Raw genomic sequence first — 22,537 nt, forward strand, 5'->3', positions numbered from 1 at the left:
AATGCTGCCTCAGTGGGGCACTGCCTGAGCAACATACCAAGGATGCCAGAGGGCATCAGGTAGACCACAGCCCTGTAAGCCTCAAAATGCATATGCTTTACATTCTTCCCTTCCCCACAAAGGTTAGAGAAGCTGCTCATGGTGCCCTGCAGATTGAGCTCAATCTGCATCTTCAGCCATCATGGTTCTGGCAGAACAAGACGATGTGTTGAATGTGGGACTGTTTCTGTTGTGCCCAAATCGCCCTCTTTCTTGAAAATGCTAATTCAATCAGGATTGAATGTGCAGACCTTTAGCATCAATGAGGTGCCCAGGCAGTCTCGGCAGAATTATCTGCCTACTCCTGATCTACTTGCACAGGATGATGGCATTAACATTTCCAATGCTTCCAGGAAATGGTTTTTCAGCTGCACGATTCATTGTAATGAGTCAAATCTCTTTTCTCTGAAAAATTGCCCCTCTCTTTTCGTGTCCACAGTACCCAGAAGACAGGAAGAAAGAACATCAAACATCCAAATGATATTCTCTCCCTGGCCCACCTCTTTAAAGTGATTCTCTCTTAAAGTGAATGTGACTTGAGATGACTGATTTATTGAACATCTGATGATGGAGGGAGGGGAAGTAGTGGTTTGTGTTGAATCGGAACTGTACAAAAGAAGAAATTTAACTCTCTCCTCTGCAGTGGGTGAGTGACCAGATTAGGGTGGAGACCTAGGTGATGTGATGTAGGCAGAAGAGGCCTGGCCTGGAGAGGTGCGTAGGCATTGAGTCTTTGGTTCAAGGTGCAATAAGCACCCCAGCACTGTGCGCAGAAGCTCCCCATCCTATGCTTTCTCCTGAGTATTAAATTTCTTGGGGCCTTGAGTTTCTCTTCCATAAAATGGGATAGTGATAGATGCCTCTGGAGTTGACTCAGAAAATTAAGTTATAGTAAAGTATCCACAGAGCTTCCAGAATAGTTCCTCTCAGATGGGGAAATTCTTGTCGCTTGCCATCTGGATCAAGATGAGGGTGTGGTATCATGGTCCAATTCTAGTATGATCTTCTGGTACTTCCCAAGATGGATTAAATTGAACATGTAGGCAACTGGATGTGAAATCACTGAACATATGTCTGCACAGTCAAACCTGAATGTAATCACAGTCACTCAAAGGGCTTCTTAAAACACACAGTGCCAAGTCCCACTGCATAGTTTCTGATTCACAAAGTCTGAAGAGGATGCCTCCCAAGAATTTGCATTTCTAAAGAGCTGCTGATCCTCTTGCTAGTGAGATCACATTTGTAGTACCTCTGGTCTATAATAATAACAAAACTGAATTCATATATTTGTGTTGGTTTTTACAACACACTCAGTTCAGCAAATGTGCAAAGATAAATGTGACAGGTGGATAAATCAAGGTTCAGGGAAGGTAGTAACTTTTTCCAAGTGAGATGGTCAGGGCATATTAGGCCTCATGTCTGCTTTCACAGCCCAGCCAACCCCTCAGCTTCTTCCTGATAGAGACAAAACATGGTTGCCTACCTTGAACAGGAGAGACTAAGTGTATAGGTATGGTCAGGGGTCAACTATGGAGAGAGGGAGAATTTGAATAGAGGACCCAAGTCAACTGTCAGCTTTGGATGGACACAATTTTTTGTATACACACAGGGACTGTGACCAGAGTAGATATAATGTTTTTGAGAAATTTAAAGGCCATAGTTATCAGGGTATTGTATGGAGAGGAGCAGATGAGAGATAAGTAGGCTCTAGACCATCAGATCAGGTGAGGCTTTGTGGGATATGATAAGGGTGTGGTCTCTGTCAGTGGTGTGATGTAGCTGATTCATGTCAGCTTGCAAGAACAGATTGTTAAATTCTCAGGAATTTCTAGGTAAGCTGATGCTGTGTTGGTAGGATGCAGTTGATCACAGCAGAAGTACTTACACCACAGAAATCAGTAGGCAACACAAGTCAGAACCCCTTTTTCCTCCAGAGACCTGTTTGGAAAGCATTTCCCGACATACCACTGGTCACTATCCTGAAGCAAAGAAGAGCTGATTAGTTGCAAATAGGACAGTGATCCCCTAGAGGGAGAGGGCTTGCGATCTCCAAGTCCTTGCAGTTATGCCTCCCATCACCTGCTGCTACAGCTTCCTCCATGCCCGCAAGCCGGGCTTTGCCCACGTCCAACCTCATCCGAGCACCCATAGCAGCCAGTCCCGTCACCTTTCTCTCACCTCACCATCAAAGAGTTTGCTTCTCCTCCATATGACTCTCCTTAACTCCTCTCCTTGACTTGCATATCAAATGAAGAGTACCAAATTAGCTGTTTTTCAAGCTTGCAAAAAATGTAGGTAGAGCATAATGAACGTTCCAGGCTGCTTGTAAATTACCTCATATAAACTCCTTCACATCGCCTGCCTCCCCATCTTTCTCCATGTGCATGTGGGTAAACACAATTTTTTATCTCCTCTAATTATATAAAGTTAGGAAAAGAAAGGGACACAGAATAATATTAGCATTTCCCAGAAGGAATACATAAACCATGAGGACATTGCCACTCCTTGCAGTGCCTTTCGGACCTGCAGCTGCATTCTGCTCTTTAATGAGTATGAACAGTGTTTTACTTTGGCAGGTAGATGGATTCATGTTTGGTACAGAAGGGCAGATGGAACACATCAAAGTTCTAAATGTCTGCGATCGACTCTCTCCCTGCCTCACATCCAACCCTAAGGAGCCATTCATTTTTTTTTCTTTTTCTTTTTTTTTTTTTAAACTGGTACCAGGGATTGAACTCATGACCACGTGCTTGCAAGGCAGGCGCTTATGCTGCTGAGCTAAATCCCAGCCCCAAAAGAGCCATTCATTAAGCGCCTACTGTGTACCAGGCACTGTCCTAGCACTCTCTTTTAGAGGAGTTTTAGGTTGACAGAAAAACAGCAAGTACAAAGTTTTCATGCACTCTCTGCCCATTACCTATGCAAGGTATCCCCTCTCACTAACATCTCACATTATGGCAGTACATTTCCTGCAATTGATGAATCAATATCAATCTGTTACTTTCACCTAAAATCCCTAGTTTACATTAGGGCTCACTTTTATGTTACACAATCCTATAGAATTTGACATATGTATAATGACAAATATCTACTGTTATCCTATTATGTGAAATAATTTCACTGCTCTAAAAATCCCCTGCAGTCAACTCATTCAACCCTCCCTCCTCCTTGAAGCCCCTGGCATCCACTAATTTTCTTTCTATGTCTCTATTGGTTTTCCTTTTCTAAGAGGTCGTGTAGTTGAAATCACACTGTGTGTACCCTTTCTGGATAGCTTCTTTCACTCAGAAACATGCATTTAAACTTCCTCTATGTTTTCCATGGCAGATCACTCACTTATTTTTATCACTGAATAATATTCTATCATATGGATATATCAGAATCTTATCCATTCATCTATTAAAGAACATCTTGGTCATTTCCAAGTTTTTTGCAATTATGAGCAAAGCTGCTATAAACACTCACATGTAGATTTTTATTTGGACTTAAGTTCATAGCTCATTTGGGCAAATACCAAAGAGTCTTATTGCTGAATAGCAGGGTAAATATAGTTTTGTAAGAAACCACCAAACTGTCATGCAAAGTGGCTGTGCCACTTTACATTCCCACCAACAATAAATGAGAGTTCTTGTTATGCCATATGCTTTCCAGCATTTGGTGCTGTCAGTGTTTTGGATTTTGGCCATTACAACATGTTTGTGGTGCTGTCTCACCATTGTTTTAATTTGCAATTCCCAAATGACGCAAGATGCTAAACATCTTTTCATACAATTATTTGTCATCTGTATATCCTTCGTCATGAAATGTCTACTCAGGTTGATTTACTTGGGCTGTTTGTTTTCTTAATAAATTTTAGCGTTCTTTTGCATATTTTGGATACATGTCCTTTATCAGATTGGGTTTAGCAAAGAGTCCCTGCTATGCTATTGCTTGTCTTTTTATTCTCTTGATATCTTAGCACTTGTCACACCTACATTTTCTCCCGCCATTCTGAAAGCTAAATAGTATTGGTTCCTTTTGTTAAGGCAAAAAAAGCTAAGAGAGGTTAGTTGACTTGTTACATGCCGGAGCTAAGATCTATTCCCAAGTCTGCCCCCTGCTTCATAACTTTACATTACACACTTAAAGTGCATTCCCTTTGCTAGAGATCAGCCCAGATAGAGATGAATTTTGGTTATTTTGTGTTAAATTCCTTTCTGTGAGCCCAGAAAAGAGACACTATTTGGATGCCCTGCAGAGCCCAGCCCCCTACTGGAGTCATGCGGCCCTAACATGGCACGGCAGAGCCACTGTGCACTAACCCAGCCTCCTCTGCCATCCTCACACTTAGTGTCCCAGGACAGGGAAGGCTTTGTGTCTTCTCCAATGTGCTTGCTCTCCACCTTCACTCTGCTGCTCCCTCTAGTAGAAAATCTGCCTCATTGTCAGCTGATCAAGCCTCCTCCACTTTTAATTCTTCATTCATATGTCACTACAGGCAGCCCTCCGTCTCCCACTTTCCAGACCTTCAAGTTTCACTTCTGTGTATCTTCCACTCCACCCCAATTGACAGAGTCTTTAAGCGTGAGACTCATATGCAATAACACTTTATTTCTTTCAACTAACCTCGCACATAGTAGACACCTGTGTGTTCTTAATAAATGGGTGAATCCGAATTATTAGCAAACACCATCACCTCTATCATCTCTAAGGATGTTTATCTAGAAGAAAAGTTTCTTTTTGGCTTGATTTTTAATTATTTGTGCTGTCAGATTTTAAATCTCATTTATATATAATGATATATATATATATATATATATATATCTTTCAATATTTTAAACCAAACTTTCTGTTTCCTGTGGTATGTACCCTAGGGGCAGGTATAACTCAACAAGTAAAGGAGATTTCGAATCAATAAGTCATTAGTGAGACCACTAGTGAAAACATAATATGCATTTTCACTTTTTAAAGGCTGACAGCTTCTATAACTGCTGATAACAGGGCTTTAATCAGTTCCCAGGCCTTTTTCAAATCCTATCCTGCTGGGTCCCTTTCTCTCGGGCTAGACTACTGAGGCAACTGGGGACAGACATTTGCATAGACTCCAGCCGCAGTACCTATGAGATAACTGAGGTCCCTGGCACTGCACTGTAGCTTATAGAGAGAGTCACATGGCTTGCAGGTTCAGGGTCACATGGACTGAGAGAGGGGCTGAGTAACTTGGGAAACCTACTTATTCTCTCTGAGCCCCAGTTTCTTCATTGTTGAAAGGGAAAGTATCATAATACCACATATCTTGATATTATAAAAATTATGAAGCTGCTTTGAGTAATAAATGATTGAGATATTTATAGTCTCTGGTACTTACCATGAACTCAGTAAATCTTAACTTTAGACTCTTTCCCCGTCTCACACTCAACTTCCTGACCCACTCAAAGGTACTGCTTATATTTCCTCTCTATTTCTAGTTGCTTCCACTGAAATCCCCTGTGGTGAGTATGCAAAGTGGGATCCAGCATAGCCCACTGTTTAGCATAGTGTATGCCATGTGGCAAGTGTTCCATAGATATGGGATGATACTCTCTACCAGTCCTGGCCCTGTTTGTCCTCCCTGAACCCAACCTCCCCCCACAGCCCCCAAACACACTCACTCACACACACACACACACACACACACACACACACACCTCTATATTGGAGGGCACTGATCTCTGCCACCAGTGTTTCCCAGGGTCTCCTTGCCTGGACTCTGGCTGGGTTTGGCTAATGACGTGTACTAGGGAGCTAGTACTGAGAAGGAGGAAGGGTATTTCCCTCTATGCCCCAGTCACAGTTAACCTTTCTTAGCAGCAGGAACCTCCTCCTTATATCCAGCTCCAAGCAGAAAAGCCTAAGTAGCCCCAGTTCCAGCAGTTCCTAAGCTCTGGGAACCCCACTTCCTCCATCCCTGCAGTTCTAGGGAAGGCAATATCTCCTTGTGAATTACCTTTAAGCTATGTTTTTCTCTCAATTCTCAATTTTGCCATCAACTTCTTCTCAATTTTCCCATCGACTGTATCACTTCTCTGTAAATAATTCCCTCAGCTATGTATACTTCTGGTAGTTTATAACATGCTATTTAGACCCCCATTCAGACAGCATCTAAACTCGAGTTAAGAGTACTTCATTCTCCCATGTTCCATCATTCACTGGCCATGTAGCCAATCAGTCTTCATGATCCTAAGTTTCTTTATTTATAACAAAAACTAATCAAACCCATCCCACTGCTCTCACTAGATCATTGTAACAATCCAGAATGCATCCATCAAGTACTTATGGAGGCCCTGCCACATGATACGGCCTTTCGGAGATGCAGGGTATGAAACAGGCAACAAGACTGGTAATGTCCCTGCCTTCAAGAGAGTTTCAGTTAGTAGCAGTAAATGATCTTTAATAAGCCACAGACTGTAGTGTAAGTTTAACAGGATAAACTGGTTGACCTCCTTCACCCCAGGGAACCATTAGGGACGCCTAGCATTCTCAGCCTCCTCGCTACAAATTCTACACTTGACCTGGAGTCAGATGGACTGGCTGGTGGATACAGTGATCGTACAACATTAACACAGTGATCTGCATAGTGATTTCAGGGCCTCTTCCCCATCATATCCAATCAGGATCTTCTATTTGCAGGGTTTATTGGTGTGTCAGAACTCACGCTCATTAATTGTAAAGGATTATCCTGATTCTTCTGTGGTTTTTATTTGGTGTTATTGAAAGTAAACATGCTATTGACTAAACATTGTAAGTCTTGTTTATGCCTGGATTGTGTTTGAAGAGGTATCCTCGGTAATATAATTTTTGGTTATTGATAACCTCTTTTATAATAATTTAGTCAGCCTCATTTTAATGATAGTATTGATAACAATATGTGTCTGACAATCTATGTGTAACAGTATCCCAAGAAATGAAGGAAAAGCAATATGTGCTGCTGAGGAAAACAGATAAGCTTACTATTTTTAAGCAAGCATAAAATAGAGCATATTAATTCAGATTCAATACTTTATGTCCTGAGTATATTTATATTGTCTCTCTTGCATTGTGCTATGAAGCATATATTTCCATCCTCATGTTAATAATGAAATCACTAAGTGTTATGGAAGAGGCAACTCACTCAGTTAAGTAATAATAAAATCAGTATGAAGAGGGAAGGTGAGGGGAAAGAGGAGAAAGTACTTTCTGGTCTCTTTTAAGGTTAGTAACCTCCATGAGCCTCGGTTTTCTCATTTGTAAATAGTAATGGTAACTGAGGGCACTGCTGAGGGTTAAATGGAAGAGTGGCATGGTACCTGATATGAAGGAGGTTCTCTAAAGGAAGAGATTGCTGGTTTCTTTCCAAAGTTCTCTTACCCACAATCCCTTTCTTTCTGCTCTCTCTGCAGATGACCATTCCAGGGTGAGGTTACTGGTGCTGGATGGAGACCCACACTCAGACTATATCAACGCCAACTACATTGATGTAAGCATCTTGATGGGGCTGGGCAGTTAAGGTCTGGGGCTGGCTGTGCAGGCTCAAGATCTGTGACTGTCCCAACTGTTCCCCAGAAGGTGATCCTTATAGAACATGTTCAGACCAACCCAACTCCTCCCTAATTTGCTTGACCTAAGTTGATCATCTACCTAAGGCTACATCCTCTTGAAGACAGTCTACAGTAACTGCTCTGTGAAATCCCAAGACAATTTCTGGTTTTATTTATTCACCCCATCTGTTAATTTGTATGTATATCTATGCATTCATTCATTCATTTGAAGGTGCAGTCATTAATGCAACAAACAATTTTAAATGCTGACAGTATGCTAGATATTTTGGGAACCATAAAACTAAAACTATCATGGCTTCTACTCTAAGACCTCAGAACAGAGATAAGCTGTGCACATCAATAATTCCAGGGCAAGCTAGAAAGTGGTAAAATGTCACAGGTTCAGATAAAATGCTTCAGGGATTCAGAGGTAGGGAAAAAACACTGCTTCTTCCATCCTTCATCAGGGATGTAAAATGTAATGTGAGGCAAAGCTTCACGCACAGTAGAATTTGAAAGTGAAGAGTGGGGAGATGGGCCTCTGGTTAGACAGAACAGCACAAACCAAGATAAAGCAGCTGGGAAGGAAGTAAGCAGCAGCTCTGTGTTAGAGGAGCGGAGAATGTATGATGGGAACATGGAAAGCACTGTGGGTACTAGATTATTGGTGGCTTCAATAGTCAAATTTAGGAGGTAAGAAAGTTTTTGATTAAAAAATCAAGGAAGTTATTAGTTCCGGACTGACTTTTTGGATGATTTACTTGCTGCCAAGGACAAGAGAGATCAGAGAGAGAAGATTCTAGAATTAAGACAACCAACAAGCAAAGAGGCTGTTTCACTATTCCAGAGATTACTGAGGAAAACACTTAAAGCAATCAGGAGCCAAGGAGGATGCACTTGGAAGTGAGAGAGTTTTCAAACCTTGAGCATGGATACTGTGGTCAGTAGATATCTCAGCATGACTGATTCAAGCCAGGCTTCTCTGGACCTCAGATCAAGGCCCAATGGTCTTGGAGATCCACATTGGTTTCTTAGACTTACAGATATATTTATTGACATGCTATAAAATGCAGTAGTATGCTTTGCAAATTCCCTTATAATCTAGGCTGGAGTAAATGGTTCACTAATTTAACAAGTGTTTATTGAGCTTTGTAAGGGTCTTTGTTTTCTCAAATCTCTTTCTTATCATTCTCTGATCTGCTTTTCACTGCAAATACGAGTATTTGTGTAGATGTGAGCATCTGTGTGGTGTATGTTGAGGTGAGGATCTGACTCCTTCAATGAGAGACACAGCTAGAAAATCAGAGGATGACAGGAAGAGAAGGCAGCATATTCCCCCTCCTCTCTCCCTTCTTTGATAGCTCCAGGGATGACTCTATCCCATTTGCAGCTCCAGCTTTTCTCCAGGCCCATTGTGGTCCCATCTGTGTTTGCCCTTGACCTGCAGCTCCAAATCATGGACTCTGATAACTTCTCTGTCTCCCGTGGCCCCACTAGATCTTAGGGTGGTCTCAACTCCTGCTGCTGTCAATCCTGGTTGCCCCACTCTTCCATTTGGCATCTTGTCTTCTCCTTTATCTGTGTGATCAAGTCCCCATGCTAAATCTCTCTGTCTGAAATACCTGGAGCATTTTCTATTTTCCTGCTGGACCTCGACTAACAACCTACTGTGTGGCCAATAGGATGGGGCTGAATCTTCACTGGAGATAAAGAGGGACAGCCTGGGTCATCATGGCCTTCCTAGAACAGTTTACAAGGAAGGTCAGTTTTCAGTAGCATGTCTCCAACAAGACCAGCGCTGGAGGCGTTCATACTCATGTCACCAGACTTTCCCTCATGAATTTAATACTTATTTTACAAAGATCAAGCAGAGCCTATGGTATACTAGAAATACTGGCCTTTCAGTCCAGGTTCTCTGACCTAAACAACTCTCAGTCTGGTAAAGGGGTCAGGTAAGAAAATAGCCTCAGGGAGCAGAAGCTACTTGTATGGGTGGCAAGTGAAAGTCATCTAGAGGTGACACTGCAATCTTTCCATGGACAAAGAGCCAGCCAGAATAAGGACTTAGAATAATGAAAGAGTTGTTGATCTTTTCTCCTATAGCAACATAACCTCAACTAGCTTCTCAAGCTCACTAGATGAAGGCCATGTCTACCTATTTCTAGAGATTAAGCTGAGGCTCTTAAGGTTAGGTGACATATCCAGGATCATGCTGCAAGGATATGATGGAAAGAGGACAGGAATTTGAACCAGGAGTGTCCCTAAACATATCCTGCTACATGTGATAAGGACAGTAAGTAGCGACTACAGTGGTTTGATGGATGCTTTGAACAAGTCTACTTATCAAGACTTCTTGCTAACCCTTCAATATGGGTCTCAGCACTCCCACTTTCCAGCTGAGGTAAGAGAGATTCCAGAGCTCTTGCAAGGCCATGCAGCTCTTTAGTGGAAGAACCAGGATAGGGATCACATTGAATGACTCCCCATCCAGTGCTTTTTCTTTCTCCCTCAGCCCACTCCCTGACACTACCTTGTAGTGATCAATGCTTGTTGATCAGTACATATCTGTCCAGGTTGAAGTGGTTCCTTCATTCTTTCCCTACCCTGTCAATGGCTGGGATTGGATGTGACAATCCTGAGGATCACTGTCCACACAGAAACTCTCATGCCTGAGTTGCTGTGTCTGTCCAGCATTTATCATCTGACAGCTGAGTGAAAGTGTGACTGTGGTCAGAACCAAGAAATGTTGATGTTGTACAGATTAAGAGCTCTGCACAGATCATGCAGCTGGATAGTAGTCCTCTGCCTGACTAGAACACCCCACAGTCCCCTCCCTCTTTCAGTAAAATGTAGAGTGTTCAGATAGCCAAGGAGCCTCTGCCACATGCTATCTTAAAAAGTAGTGCTGAACCCTGAAGAGGGAAGTCTCATTGTCCCTTAGCATCAAGGGCCAACAAGACTAAAGTCATGAATTCAATACTTGTCTTATCTGCTGAATCCAGTCCCTTTGGATTACTAGTTTTGTGATTGTGGCTGGTCACTCATTTTGATATCTATAAAATGGAATAATAGTACCAGCCCACATGTATGTCAGTAACCAAGGAAAATTTAATAAGGGAGTGAACAGGACCAAATGAAACCAGGGTGGTAGGGTGTTGTGCCTGGGGATTGGCAGTGGTACAGAGCTAAATAGTTCTAGGTCTGGACAAGGGGTGAGAGTCTCTGTAAGGCAAAGGCTGCCATATATAATATATAGCCCTTTCATAGGAAGGCAAAGAGAGCCCATGCTGACCTGGTATGGAGGGACCTAGGACATTTGCCTCAATCTCCTACTGGGTTCTATACCTCTGCTCCCATTCTTGGTTGCTAAATGCTCCTCAAAGGAGAAGATCATGGGAACCCCTGGTACAGTTCATACAGTCATCCTTTCATAGCACAGAGCAGAGTGTAGAAGAGAAGGCAGGGAAAATGAAGACACAGACCAACTCCGCCTTCTTACAGTTATTTCAATGGATTGGAAAGCAGAGGAATCACATTAACTGTAACCCTAATGTATATTCCAGCAAAGTTAAGTTCTTGGAGTCTCCATGGGTACTCCTAGGAAAACACACACACACACACACACACACACACACACACACACACACACACGCACACACACTCCTGGTGCTTACTCTTTCATCCTAGTGTCTGCCTCAGCCAGAATTCCTCCTAGTTCTCCAAAGAGCTAACTGCTCATGCTAGAATCATTTTTATACAAATAGATCTTGGTGATTCATTGAAATAACTCTATTTAGGTAATGAGCTGGATGAGGCCAGCCCTGTCTGAGCCTCCAGAGGCTATGGCCTGAACCATCCCACTGGTGGGTTTGTTTGCACACCCAAATATGTATTGGCCACTTGAATTTGTTATAAATTGCCAGCCTCAAAATAAATATGGTATCTAGGTCCACAGTAAGTAGCAGATGTGGGAGTGCAGAGTGAGATGAATGCGTTTTGGATGCAAACCTCTTTCCCATTGCTCACAGACAGATGGAGGCAGGCCCAGTTGATCTGCATGCTGTGTAGGTAGAACTTAAATGAACTCAAAGTTCTTTTAAGGTTAGGAAGTTTTCTGCACTAACTCTTGGCAAATCCCCAGAGAAACCCAATTGAGCAGTACATTTCCTTTTATCTCCTCTGCTAAGGAGTCTTGTGGTTTGAATGCTTTCTCTTTGGGGACTGCGTGGGTTCTTGGAGGCCAGGGAGGATCTCTTTACTCAGACACAGTGTAGGGACAGGAATGCAGCATGCATGCATTCACTGTGCTTTTGTCATAGCTGATGGCCAACTTCTTGGTAGTGGGGACACAGCTATGCTGGGAACAATTCTGCTCTGGTGGAGCTCCCATTCAGCTGGGGATGACAGACAACAAGCACTTAAATAAAGAATAGTGTGCTGTCTGGTGATGAGTGCTGCAAAGAAAAGCGAGCCAGTGGAAGTGGAAATCAGACTGTGTGATCATTAGAAGGGCTGTCTAGGGCAGTGACTGACAGTGGAACAGAAGGATGGAGTGAGCAAGCAAACCATTCCATTATTGGGGCCATGCATGGCAGGCGTGGGAAATGACCAGTACTAATGCCTCTGGACAGAATCGTGACTGCTGATCCTGAGGAAGAGCAATAAACTAGTGAACAAGGAAGAGGGTGGTTGAAAGACTAATCATACTGCTGAGGATGAGATAGGGATTACAGGGATATTCAGAGGCCCAAGATAGGCTTAGTTAAGAAGCTAATTAAGCCCCTACCTTCTTAAAAAAAAAAAAAAACACTCTTCTGGCCTCTACCCCTGAGTCAATCACCATGTGTGCTCCACAAAGCCACATTTTCCCTTTGGAGGATCTTATTCAGTTTGTTGATGTCTGAAAGCTGCCCCAAACTAGACTCACCTGGTGCACTTTTGTGTTCCTAGTGTGTGGTAGTTGGTGTTTCATTAATACCATTGATTGAATGTTGAGTGAGCCAGTAAATGAAAAGCACAAAATGGTGAACCTAACCCCCATAACCCCACAACTGAAATATGAATGTTTTGCTCAGAATTTCATCTTGCTGACTTTCAGGTACATGTGAATCTTTCAAATCACTTTCTCTAGGATCTCTGGGTCTTCTAGCTCATGCATAAGGAAGTATCCCAACCTCACCTCAAAAGCATGTATATGTGTGAATTTCACCAACCCACCTTTGTTAAAAGCTGTGCCCACGCCAGGTGTGGTGGCACATGTATGTAATCCTAGGACTCTGGGGGCTGTGGCAGGAGAATCTCTGTGAGTTTGAGGCCAGCCTGACCTACAAAGTGAGTTCAAGACCTGTCTGAATTGCATAATGAAACCCTGCCTCAGAAAGACAAAATAAATTAAAATAAAATTGACACCCAACTTTGAGTGGCATGACCCATGCCATGTGGAGAAAAGTACAAAATACTCACTCCAGCTGATGTCACTGTGTTCATTTGGAATAGACACTGCCCTACAAAGGAGTTACCTCTATGTCACAAATGAGGTTACGATGAAGAGAAGTATAGCGAGTCTGGAACACGAGGTTCATAGGAGTGTGGGAGGGGACAGAGCAGGACAAATGAAGTGAGGCTAGAGATGAGTTTGGAGATAATTAGCCCCAAGCCAAGGTATGTGGCTCTTACTGTGAAGCAAAAGGGAGCCACTGCAAGAAACATACAGATGTGCAATAGGAAGTTCACTGGGACACAAACCAGCTGGGTTGTATGAGCCAGACTGGAGGCAGAAGGCCAGTAGGAAATTGACTCTGGCCAGGGAGGGCTGAAAATGAGTGATTGAAGGGGTGCAAAGACAGTAGAGCTGAGAAACTATATTGTGCCAGGATCTAGGATTTTCTCTTTCCAAACCTACTCCAGAAAAACCTGAGTCTAATTCTTTTGGTCAACCTGAGCAGCACTATCCATCTTAGAGGAGCAGACAGGTCTCTGTACCTCTCGTATTTCAGAGATGCACTCATTATTACACTAATGAAAGGAAATGCTTCCCATCCCAGCCAGAGTCTGATAGGCACTTGTAGTCACAGTAGGCTTGCACTGAATATTTCCCAAATAAATAACAAATAGAATAACAATAACAAAGACATATGTTAAATCATGGACTAGTCTCTGGTATGGCTGTCATAGGTCAATTGTCATTTCATCAGAACGACACTATGATTTAAATATTCTCAACCCCACTTTACTAAGGGAGAAGCCCTGAGGTACAAGAAGGCTAAGTAACTTGCCCTAACTACACAGCCTGGGAGGGACAGAGCAAGTATTCACACCCAGGCAATTGAGTTGGCTCATAGTAAAACACTACCATGCTATACTGTCTGGCTGCTTTTTTATAGCTTGCTTTTTTTGACATTTGCTCTAAGTGTCACACTGTAATAGATTCTGTGGCATTTTTTTTTTTAATTTAGGAGGCAATATTTGTCAACTGAGAGGCCTCACTAAGTAGAGAGACCACTCAAGCAAAAATCTAGGTGGGGCTGCTGATGGCTGTGAAGTTAACCTGACAGTTCTGGTCATGACATTGGCCTTGGGTTGATGCTGAGAGTCAGCTCCAGGATATGATTAGCAGTTGGAAAGTACCTAGTAAATATTTACTGAGCAACTGAAAAATTAAGATGGAAAGATGCCCAGCGGATTAATAAACTAGTCTTTGAATCAGAAACTGGATCCAGAATTTAGAGATCCACCTGTCTTGCACAAAAAGATGGTAATTTTGGCTTATTTCCTGAAGAATAAGTCCTCTGGCTGTTCATCTGGCCTATTAAGATTTGTGTCTAGATGTTCATCCAAAGCCTCATGCAGTCATGGAAAGGTAGGCTTTTCAGAGCGGCTTTTGTGATTGAGTTGTAATTCAGTGATGGGAATAAGCATGTGAGTGCCACATCTGCCCAGGAGGGGCGCCTTCATACAACATAAGAGGCATGTCCCCTCTTGCTGTCTCTTGTTTTTGTTGTCTTCCACCACCATGAATTGTTGTCCTTCTGCCATGTTGTATACCATTCAATTATGGACTGAAACCTCTGCAAACTGTGAGCTAAACAAATCTTTTCCCCTTTGTCAGAGTATTCTGGCACAATACAGAAGCAAAAAGTATAAAATGAATGGGTTTATTGAGTTGAGGACATGGAAGGGGCACACAACCCATGGCAGTTGGGCTGTCTCCTTGGACCAGGTACAGAGAGGCAGAGGGTTCTATGACCTCTGATTGAAGTGGCGCATGGGGCGGATATTGATGATGTGTGAGAAACTGATTGGAATTCTCTGTGCACGCAAACAGGAAGGGGAGTTGCAATTAGGGCTGAAGAAGAAGAAGCAGAAAGTGGTGAGCATTCCCACTTTGGCCTTCCGCTATGTTAGTTAGAGCACCACCATAATTGTAGAGTAAGTTATAGTCGGGCAAGAACCTTTCACCCTTTAACTTTGAGTGTCAGGTATTTTGTTTCAGCGATGAGAAAAGTAACTAAGACATACCCTTTTGGACAGAGAGATTGTTCAGTAATGTTGAGAACCAAAGCTCAAACTTCTGCTCATTAGTATATACTTCGTCTGTGTAACAAAAAAGGGAACTTAACATGCCATACCCTTATAGTAAAACAAAGAGTCACTTTCAAACTCTTCCTTGATGATTAGGATTATGGAACAAAAGGGCAACCCCACACCAGAGCCCAAAAGTCTTACGAAAGCACTGTTAAATGTATAGGGACATCAGAAGCTACTTTTGAATCAGCACCTAGCTTATGGCTCTCCAACTTCACACTTCCACAAGGTCCTCTCTGCACTCAAAACTTCAATTACAAGCCTGAGCATGTTGGCATGGAAAAGCAATGTGGCATCTTTCCCAGTTGTCTTTTTATAATTGTTACTAATGCAAAGAGTCACCAATAGAATTGTTTTCTTCTCTAGGTTCTCCACAGGGTCTTATAAAGTGTTGTGTGTATAATCATGGCTCAAGAAAGACATTTTGGTGGTTGTGTTCCATAAACTTGAAAAATCCTCTTCCTCCTCTTTTCAGGTGCATAAACAAAAATAATGCTTACTCAATTTTTGCTTCTTCCAGTCCCTCTGGCTCCAAGGAAAGTGTATGTTGACACCTCACAAGTAACTATAACAGCAACTGACATTTAGTGACTTCCTAAGTGCTTTACATTCATCACTGTACTTGATATTTGTCCTTTCTCTTAGAAATATCTATGACAATTCCCTGTTTGGCCTATGAGCAAATCAACCTGGGAGAAAATATTTATTAATCTTGTGCTCTTTACAAGCTTTCAGTGGAGACTCTCACTGTGCTTTCCTTCTGTTATCCAGGGGTACCATCGACCACGACACTACATTGCAACCCAAGGTAAGTTCCCTGCCAATCTGCCGCCTCAGAGAGACTCCAGGGAAGAGGGCTTTCTGAAAAATTACGCAAAGTTTATTGTCACCTCCACTTCTGTCTATTGGCCAACATCTCCTTTCCACTAACATACCATGGCTTTTTTCTAGAAGAAAGGAGTGAGGTTCCACTGACATGGAAATCAGAGAAAGGCAGGGTTGGGAAGCCTCCTAAGCTCCTTGAGAAGGAAAAAGTTGACAAGTTCAGCTGTAGGAATCATCACTAGGAAAAGGTCTGGAGGGAAGAGACCAAAGCAGGGATTACTGACAGAATTATCCTTCAGCAGGTGCTTCCAAAAGGAGCTAGAGCTGACAGTGCCTTATTTCCTGGGGCAGCCAGCTGCCCTAGGAAGCAACACATCAGTATGTTATCAGAAGGCTTAAAAATGGCTACACTAAGGGCTGGGGATTTAACTCATGGTGTGAGCACCTGCCTGGCAAGTGCAAAGTCTTGAGTTTGATCCCTGGCACAGAAAAAACATAAAGAAACAAATGGCTACCTCTTTCAAATTCTCCTGGGAAGAAATCCTTCAGATGATTATATATGTGTGCAATGATTTATGTAAAAACATTTATCAGTGTTATCTATAGTAGAAAATAGGTGAGGTATTGCAAATGCCCAGTAATGGTCAGATTGGTTAAACAGTGTAGTACCTCATGCTGTAGAAAATTCTGCAGCTATGAAAAAATACTATGCTTGTTATGAATTTGAGGGAATCAAAAATGTTTATAATAAATATTATGCCTATTACAGTAAATGCAGACAATTGTATCAAACTTTTATATCAATACATGTGTTCCTTTTATAATTTTTAAAATGATGACCCAGCACAATGAGAAATTACATTCTAAGACAATTTCTTTGAACTGTCAGATCCTACTCCTACTCCTTTTGTTTGTTTGCTTTTGTTTTGTTTTGATTTTTTCCTACTCCTTCTTTCTTATTCAAGCTCCAGTCAGACTCAAAATCAGGGTCTCCTGTTTTTGCAGTAACAGCTCTATCCTCTACCACCCCAATTTCCTTCCCTCTCTCATTGAGTTCCTTGAGCTCAATTTTTGAAAATTCCCTTGGGCACAGCCCCACCTACAGTGAAGATAAGGTAATGAGTTAGGAGAAAGTGGGGCTGGTGGGACTGAGCAAGATGAAAAGAGCAGGAGGAAAGGGTGTTCCAGACCTCGAGAGTTTGGGATGTGGCTTTCTTATTCATCGCCTGTCCTGGTCCCATCAAGCTCTCACATTTCTGGCCCTAGTCTCTGCTACTTAATGTCCTAGTAAGGACTAGCTGGCCTTCCTCTTGCTCATTTATGGGGAATCTTCACTGAGCAGCCTAGAGAGGCAGACCTCTGGGCTGCTACCTTACCCTCACAATTTCTAACACCTTCTCTGTTGGCAGGTCCCATGCAGGAGACAGTAAAGGACTTTTGGAGAATGATCTGGCAGGAGAACTCAGCTAGCATCGTCATGGTCACAAACCTCGTGGAAGTGGGCAGGGTAAGCCTCTCCTGCTGTCCCTTGGTAGATAGTGCCAGAGGTGTGCTACAGCATCTCTGTACCCTGCGCTGTGCTCAGTGCCCCCTGTTCCACTCTGAGACCTCCAGAAACCTCGGGGGAAGACAGCATCACTCCTGTTTCACATTCTAGTAATTTCCTTCCCTTCAAGTCCTCCATCCTCTCTCTCCTTCGTTCTCTATCAATAACATCATCTCATATATTTTGAGGAAATTAAAGCCATCAGATGTGAATGCCCTCATCATTACATCTAAAAGCTACAATCCTACTTGTATGTGCAATCATCTTCTTGTTCTTCCCTTCTTTTGTCAGGCTCAACCATAAGAAATGGCTACTTTTGTTGACCCAAGATTGTTGAATATCAGCCATTTCCTATGGTTTTGCTCAATATGACAGAAGCCAAGACTCTGTCCTTTCAAAGAAAAGCCTAGAGCCTTAAACCTAATTCTTCTCAATAATTTTCTCATTTCCCCCATCTCACTTAAATAATAAGTCTCTTTCTCGTTGCTAGATGTTCCCCCTCAGCATGTAGACATGCTCAGTACCTTCCACTTAAAAAGACATAACAGGCAAAAATGACTCTCCTGTCTCCTCTTCCCTGTTGAACTTCAATGACTCAGACAGAGGCTGTTTCTTCACTCTGTTCTCTTCTACCCACTCTGATGTAGCTACTCTGCATCTCACCAGCAGTGGTATTTGTTGATATCACTCACATCCTTCATGTTGACAAATCAAGTCGCCTCTTCTCTCTTACCATCCTCCACCTCTCGGCAGCATCTGACCCTTTGCTACCTGCTGTTTCTCCCCCGGCCTCTAAACCTTGATATTCTTGAGTGCTCAGGCCTCAACCTCCCTCTGTGCTCTAGTTGTCTCTCTCCTAGGTCATCCTAACTAGGCTTAGAAAAAGCACTGCTATTTCCAGTTTGCTTGTGACTCCTCTGTTAACAGTGGTATGTTTGTGGATGGGCTCCTGAGTTTAAAGGCAGGTGTACAAACACCAGGATTCAAAGGGCCTTTGCGTATCATATGAATTAACTGAAGAGTGGGCAGGTAAGTTTGTCTTAGAAAGAACCGGATAATATGTCCTGGCCATAGTCATGGGAAAAGGGAATCCAGGCTGTCACAATTCAGTCAAAAGATATGGATATCTCATGGCCTAATGGGGATTTTGAACCAAGTAAGACTTCATCCATAAGTTCACTATTATCTAACCCATTCCCCAGTTTTATAGATGAGAATCAGACCTAAAGCGTGGAGTAAAGACCCAGAAGTCACTCAAACAAGTCCTGTGTGTGAAATGTGAGACTTGAATTTCAATCTGGTGCCCATGGTTCTTGTGCTCAGGCTACCCAAGGACTCAGGCCCAGCTTGAAGCTACTGTGGAGAAAAAGACAATCAAGAGTTCGAGAATTCAGAGGCAAAATCCAGCCTTACAATATATCCCACATTAGAAACATATTCCTTTGGACACACTATGAATCCAGATTGAATTTGGAGAGGAGAGTAATCACCTAGTAGAACTCCTGCCATTGTCCATGTATTTGCCAGACATCTAATGTACATTAAATTTATCTCAGAACAATTGCACATGGAAGGGTTCCTGGTTGTTATTCAGCTGGCTTGGGTTTGCATCCTGGTTCCACCTCTCTTACACTTTGGGTAATTTTCTTGGTTTCCCTGTGTTTTAGATCCTTGACTGTAAACTGGGAAAAATAGTAACATCTAAGGTTATGGTGATAAGTAATTAAAATAATACATGTAAATTATTTATAGAACACTTAGACAAAGTAAGTGTTATCTAGTATTATTAACAAGAAGCTAGGGCTTACAGAGATTTCAGCACTTTCTGGATGCTACTGAATTTTACAACCAAGCAATCCATTTGGAAAATGAATCCATTTTCCCTCCAAAACCTGTTGCATTATATCAGTGTTTCCCTAAGTGGGTTCCACGGGATGCTAGTCAGCAGGATGCTTAGTGAGAAGAGGGTTCCATGGTTAAATACGTTTGGGAAATGCTGTGTCCTCTGCCCCTTTTGAAGAATCCTGAAGCATATTAGCATTAGCAAATTTGAGGAGCTAAATAGTCTTGTAGTGAAGCAACCTGTTGAACTTTGTTTAATCAGCATTTCCCAAACTCATTTGACCACAAACCTTTTTGTGTTTGTTTTTTGTTTCTTGTTTTTTACCTAACACCTATTAGCACCCAGCGGAACACACTATGGGAAATGCCACGCTAGGCCGTGCGGCGTCCCCCGGAATGGTAATAATGCTTTTGTTCTTCTAAGGGGAAAACATGATCTCTTTTTCCTCCATGGAATGTGACCTGTAGAGTCGCATGTGGGAATGCTTATTCATAGCATCTGCACCCACTTCCAGGGCAGAGAGCAGGTTCAGAATCTTCCCTCTGAGCCCAGCATTTCCATTCTTTCCCCAACCGAGAGGCTTCCTACCACGACTTCTTAATGACGACCCTCTCCTGACCGTTTCTGCTTCCACCCCCTAGCTGTTTCCCACCTTTTATTCTCATCTTTGCTCAGCTGATCTCACTCAGCTGCTCCAGCCTGATAGAGCAGATAAAGGACTCAGTCAAAAGTAGAAAACTGGCCACATGACCTTGGACAAGTCACCAAACTTCCAAACTTGAGTATTATTTTCATCTGCAAAATGGAAATAATACCCACCTATCTCACCTAGTTTTGTTTGATCACTTGTATGATAATGCTTTGGAAACGGACAAGGGGCTTTGCAACAGCAGATCCTACTATCATTTCTAATGACCCCAGTGCCTCTAGGAGTGAGGTTGGCCCTGTGCAATTTGCCAGTCCATGGCCATCTGAGCTCCTCATGGGCTGGAATGTCATTGAAGTTGTCCCTTGGGTTTATTTGAATAAAAATCCAGATGAGGTGGCTGGTCACAATCAGCCACCCTGTCACACATCTTTGTCTCTATCCTTCCTTGTCTCTCATTTGGCCACAGGTGAAGTGTGTGCGATACTGGCCAGATGATACAGAAGTCTATGGAGACATTAAAGTCACCCTGATTGAAACAGAGCCCCTAGCGGAATATGTCATTCGTACCTTCACAGTCCAGAAGGTAAGATTCCCTTGGTTGTGGGCAACCTGTCCAGGAGATTGACATGTCCACTCAGGTCATATAGAGACCGAAGATGATCTGTGCTCAGCTCCACACTTAATGCCAGGAACAGATTAGCTTTCAGGTCAGACTTAGATAAATACTATAATGGATCACATGTCTAGTGAGAGGGTTAAGTGAAATCCAACAGACAACTCAATGAAATAAAGGCATATCATAATAAAACTCACAGAGCAACATGAAAAAGATAAAGACAGAAACGCATAGGGTGATGGGGTAGTCAGAAAGGGCTTGGGAGTAGGAACTGGGCTGAGAATGAAGGGTGGAAAGGTTCTAGCCAATGAAAGAATGTAAGAAATAGCGCTAGCAAATGCCAAGAAATACGCAAAGCATTGAGGAGCAAAAACTCAATATATTCTAGGCTTTTGGTTTTCAAGCAGGGGTGACTTGGTCCTCAGCGGATACTTGTCAATGTCTAGAGACTGTTCTGCTCATCACAACTTGGGAGGAGGAAGGCTGTTACTGGCATCTAGTGGCTAGAAGCCAGGGGTGTGGATAAATAAATTACAACACAGAGCACAGCACAGATCATGGCAAAGAATTATCCAGCCCAAAGTGCCAATGATGTCAGAAATAGCCTATTCTTATGATACCAGCACTGAGAAAGCTGAGGCAGGGAGATCACCACAAGTTTAAGGTCACTCTGGTCTACATTGTAAGTTCAAGTCCAGCCTGAACTACATAGCAAGACAGTGTCTCAAAAAAATAAAAAAATAAACAACATGAGAAAAGAATGAGATCCCAAATAATTACTACCTTTATAATTAAACTATTACATAATCATTGCTATTACATTATATCATGTAGATGTCCCTTGATTTATGCAGAGATTATGCCCTGACTAATTGTGATTTGCAAATGCTTTTAACATGGCTAACCTACACAACCTTACAGATTAACAGCACAGTCTTCTGAGTGGATTGTAGAGTACTCATTTTTTATCCTTCTGATGGCAAGATTGAGTGGGACTTAGAGTTTGTTGTATCAAAGACAGTATCATACCACATACTATGTTACTAGTCTGGGAAGAGAACAAAATTCAAGCAAAATTCTTACAGGATCTGTATCCCTTTTGCACCACTGTAAACTCAAAAGATCATAAGACAAATCGCGTTAGGGATGTCTGTTTTTTAAGGCCACCTAAATTTACTGAGCACTTATTAAATCCAGTACTCTTCGAAGAGCTTTGTATAAATTGACTCATTTAATTCTCCTAGCAATACACTGAGGTAGGTACTACTTTATCTACATTTTATAGATTAAAAAATTGAGATACAGATTTTAAGTCAGGTAGCCAGATTTGCCCACATACAAGGTAGCAGAACCGGGATTCACAGCTTGGCTCCTGAAGCCCATTGACCATTCTGCTACATCATAGTTGTCATTTTCTAAAGTCTATCACTTTAATATGACTCATGGCCACGGGTTTGAGGATCCAAAAGGAACTGGGAACTTAAATGCTTTGGAAGATGTGCCCTTGAGATTCAGATAAGACTTCATGAGGACCAAAGCAGCTGCTATGCAGACTGGACTATGAAATGAGCCCAGTGACATTCTTGTAGCCAATACGTAGCCCAGACTGTATTGTTTGCTCCCAGAATCTCTCTCTCTTCTCCCCAGACTTGATGCTCTTAAAGTCTATTGACTCAGCTGGAAAACTCAGGAAGCTTGTACCCCACTCCAACTAAGGAAAATAAGAGGTACTTGGGTATTGTCTTTGGCCAAGTTCCTTAGAAGCAGAGCTGGAGGCAAAGATTCAGATGCACCTGGTTATCAAAGAGGTTCTTCTAAGAGAAAGAGGCAAACAAGAGAAAAGGGAGCCAGGTAGAGCAAAGATAGAGTCCCTACGAAGTCTAGTCTGGTCCTGACCCAC

The 22,537-nt window shown here is 42.4% G+C and overlaps 1 protein-coding gene across 14 annotated transcripts in view; it reads left to right on the plus strand.

Moving 5' to 3' along the window:
- Positions 1 to 22,537, plus strand: part of Ptprt (protein tyrosine phosphatase receptor type T) — a 1,059,888-nt gene that overhangs the window by 998,735 nt on the left and 38,616 nt on the right. For 8 of the 14 annotated variants that reach the window (XM_063248334.1, XM_063248323.1, XM_063248321.1 and 5 more), the window contains 5 exons: positions 7,437 to 7,513; positions 15,930 to 15,966; positions 17,393 to 17,490; positions 19,711 to 19,770; positions 20,488 to 20,604. In XM_063248334.1, coding sequence (XP_063104404.1) covers positions 7,437 to 7,513; positions 15,930 to 15,966; positions 17,393 to 17,490; positions 19,711 to 19,770; positions 20,488 to 20,604 — 389 coding nt within the window. The remainder of the gene's footprint in view (positions 1 to 7,436; positions 7,514 to 15,929; positions 15,967 to 17,392; positions 17,491 to 19,710; positions 19,771 to 20,487; positions 20,605 to 22,537) is intronic. The other 6 variants (XM_063248329.1, XM_063248328.1, XM_063248325.1 and 3 more) reach the window with 1 other exon arrangement.

Source organism: Cavia porcellus, unplaced genomic scaffold (assembly GCF_034190915.1).
Source record: "Cavia porcellus strain 051 isolate PalLab524CR breed Dunkin Hartley unplaced genomic scaffold, mCavPor4.1 scaffold_5, whole genome shotgun sequence".
Classification (NCBI taxonomy): domain Eukaryota; kingdom Metazoa; phylum Chordata; class Mammalia; order Rodentia; family Caviidae; genus Cavia; species Cavia porcellus.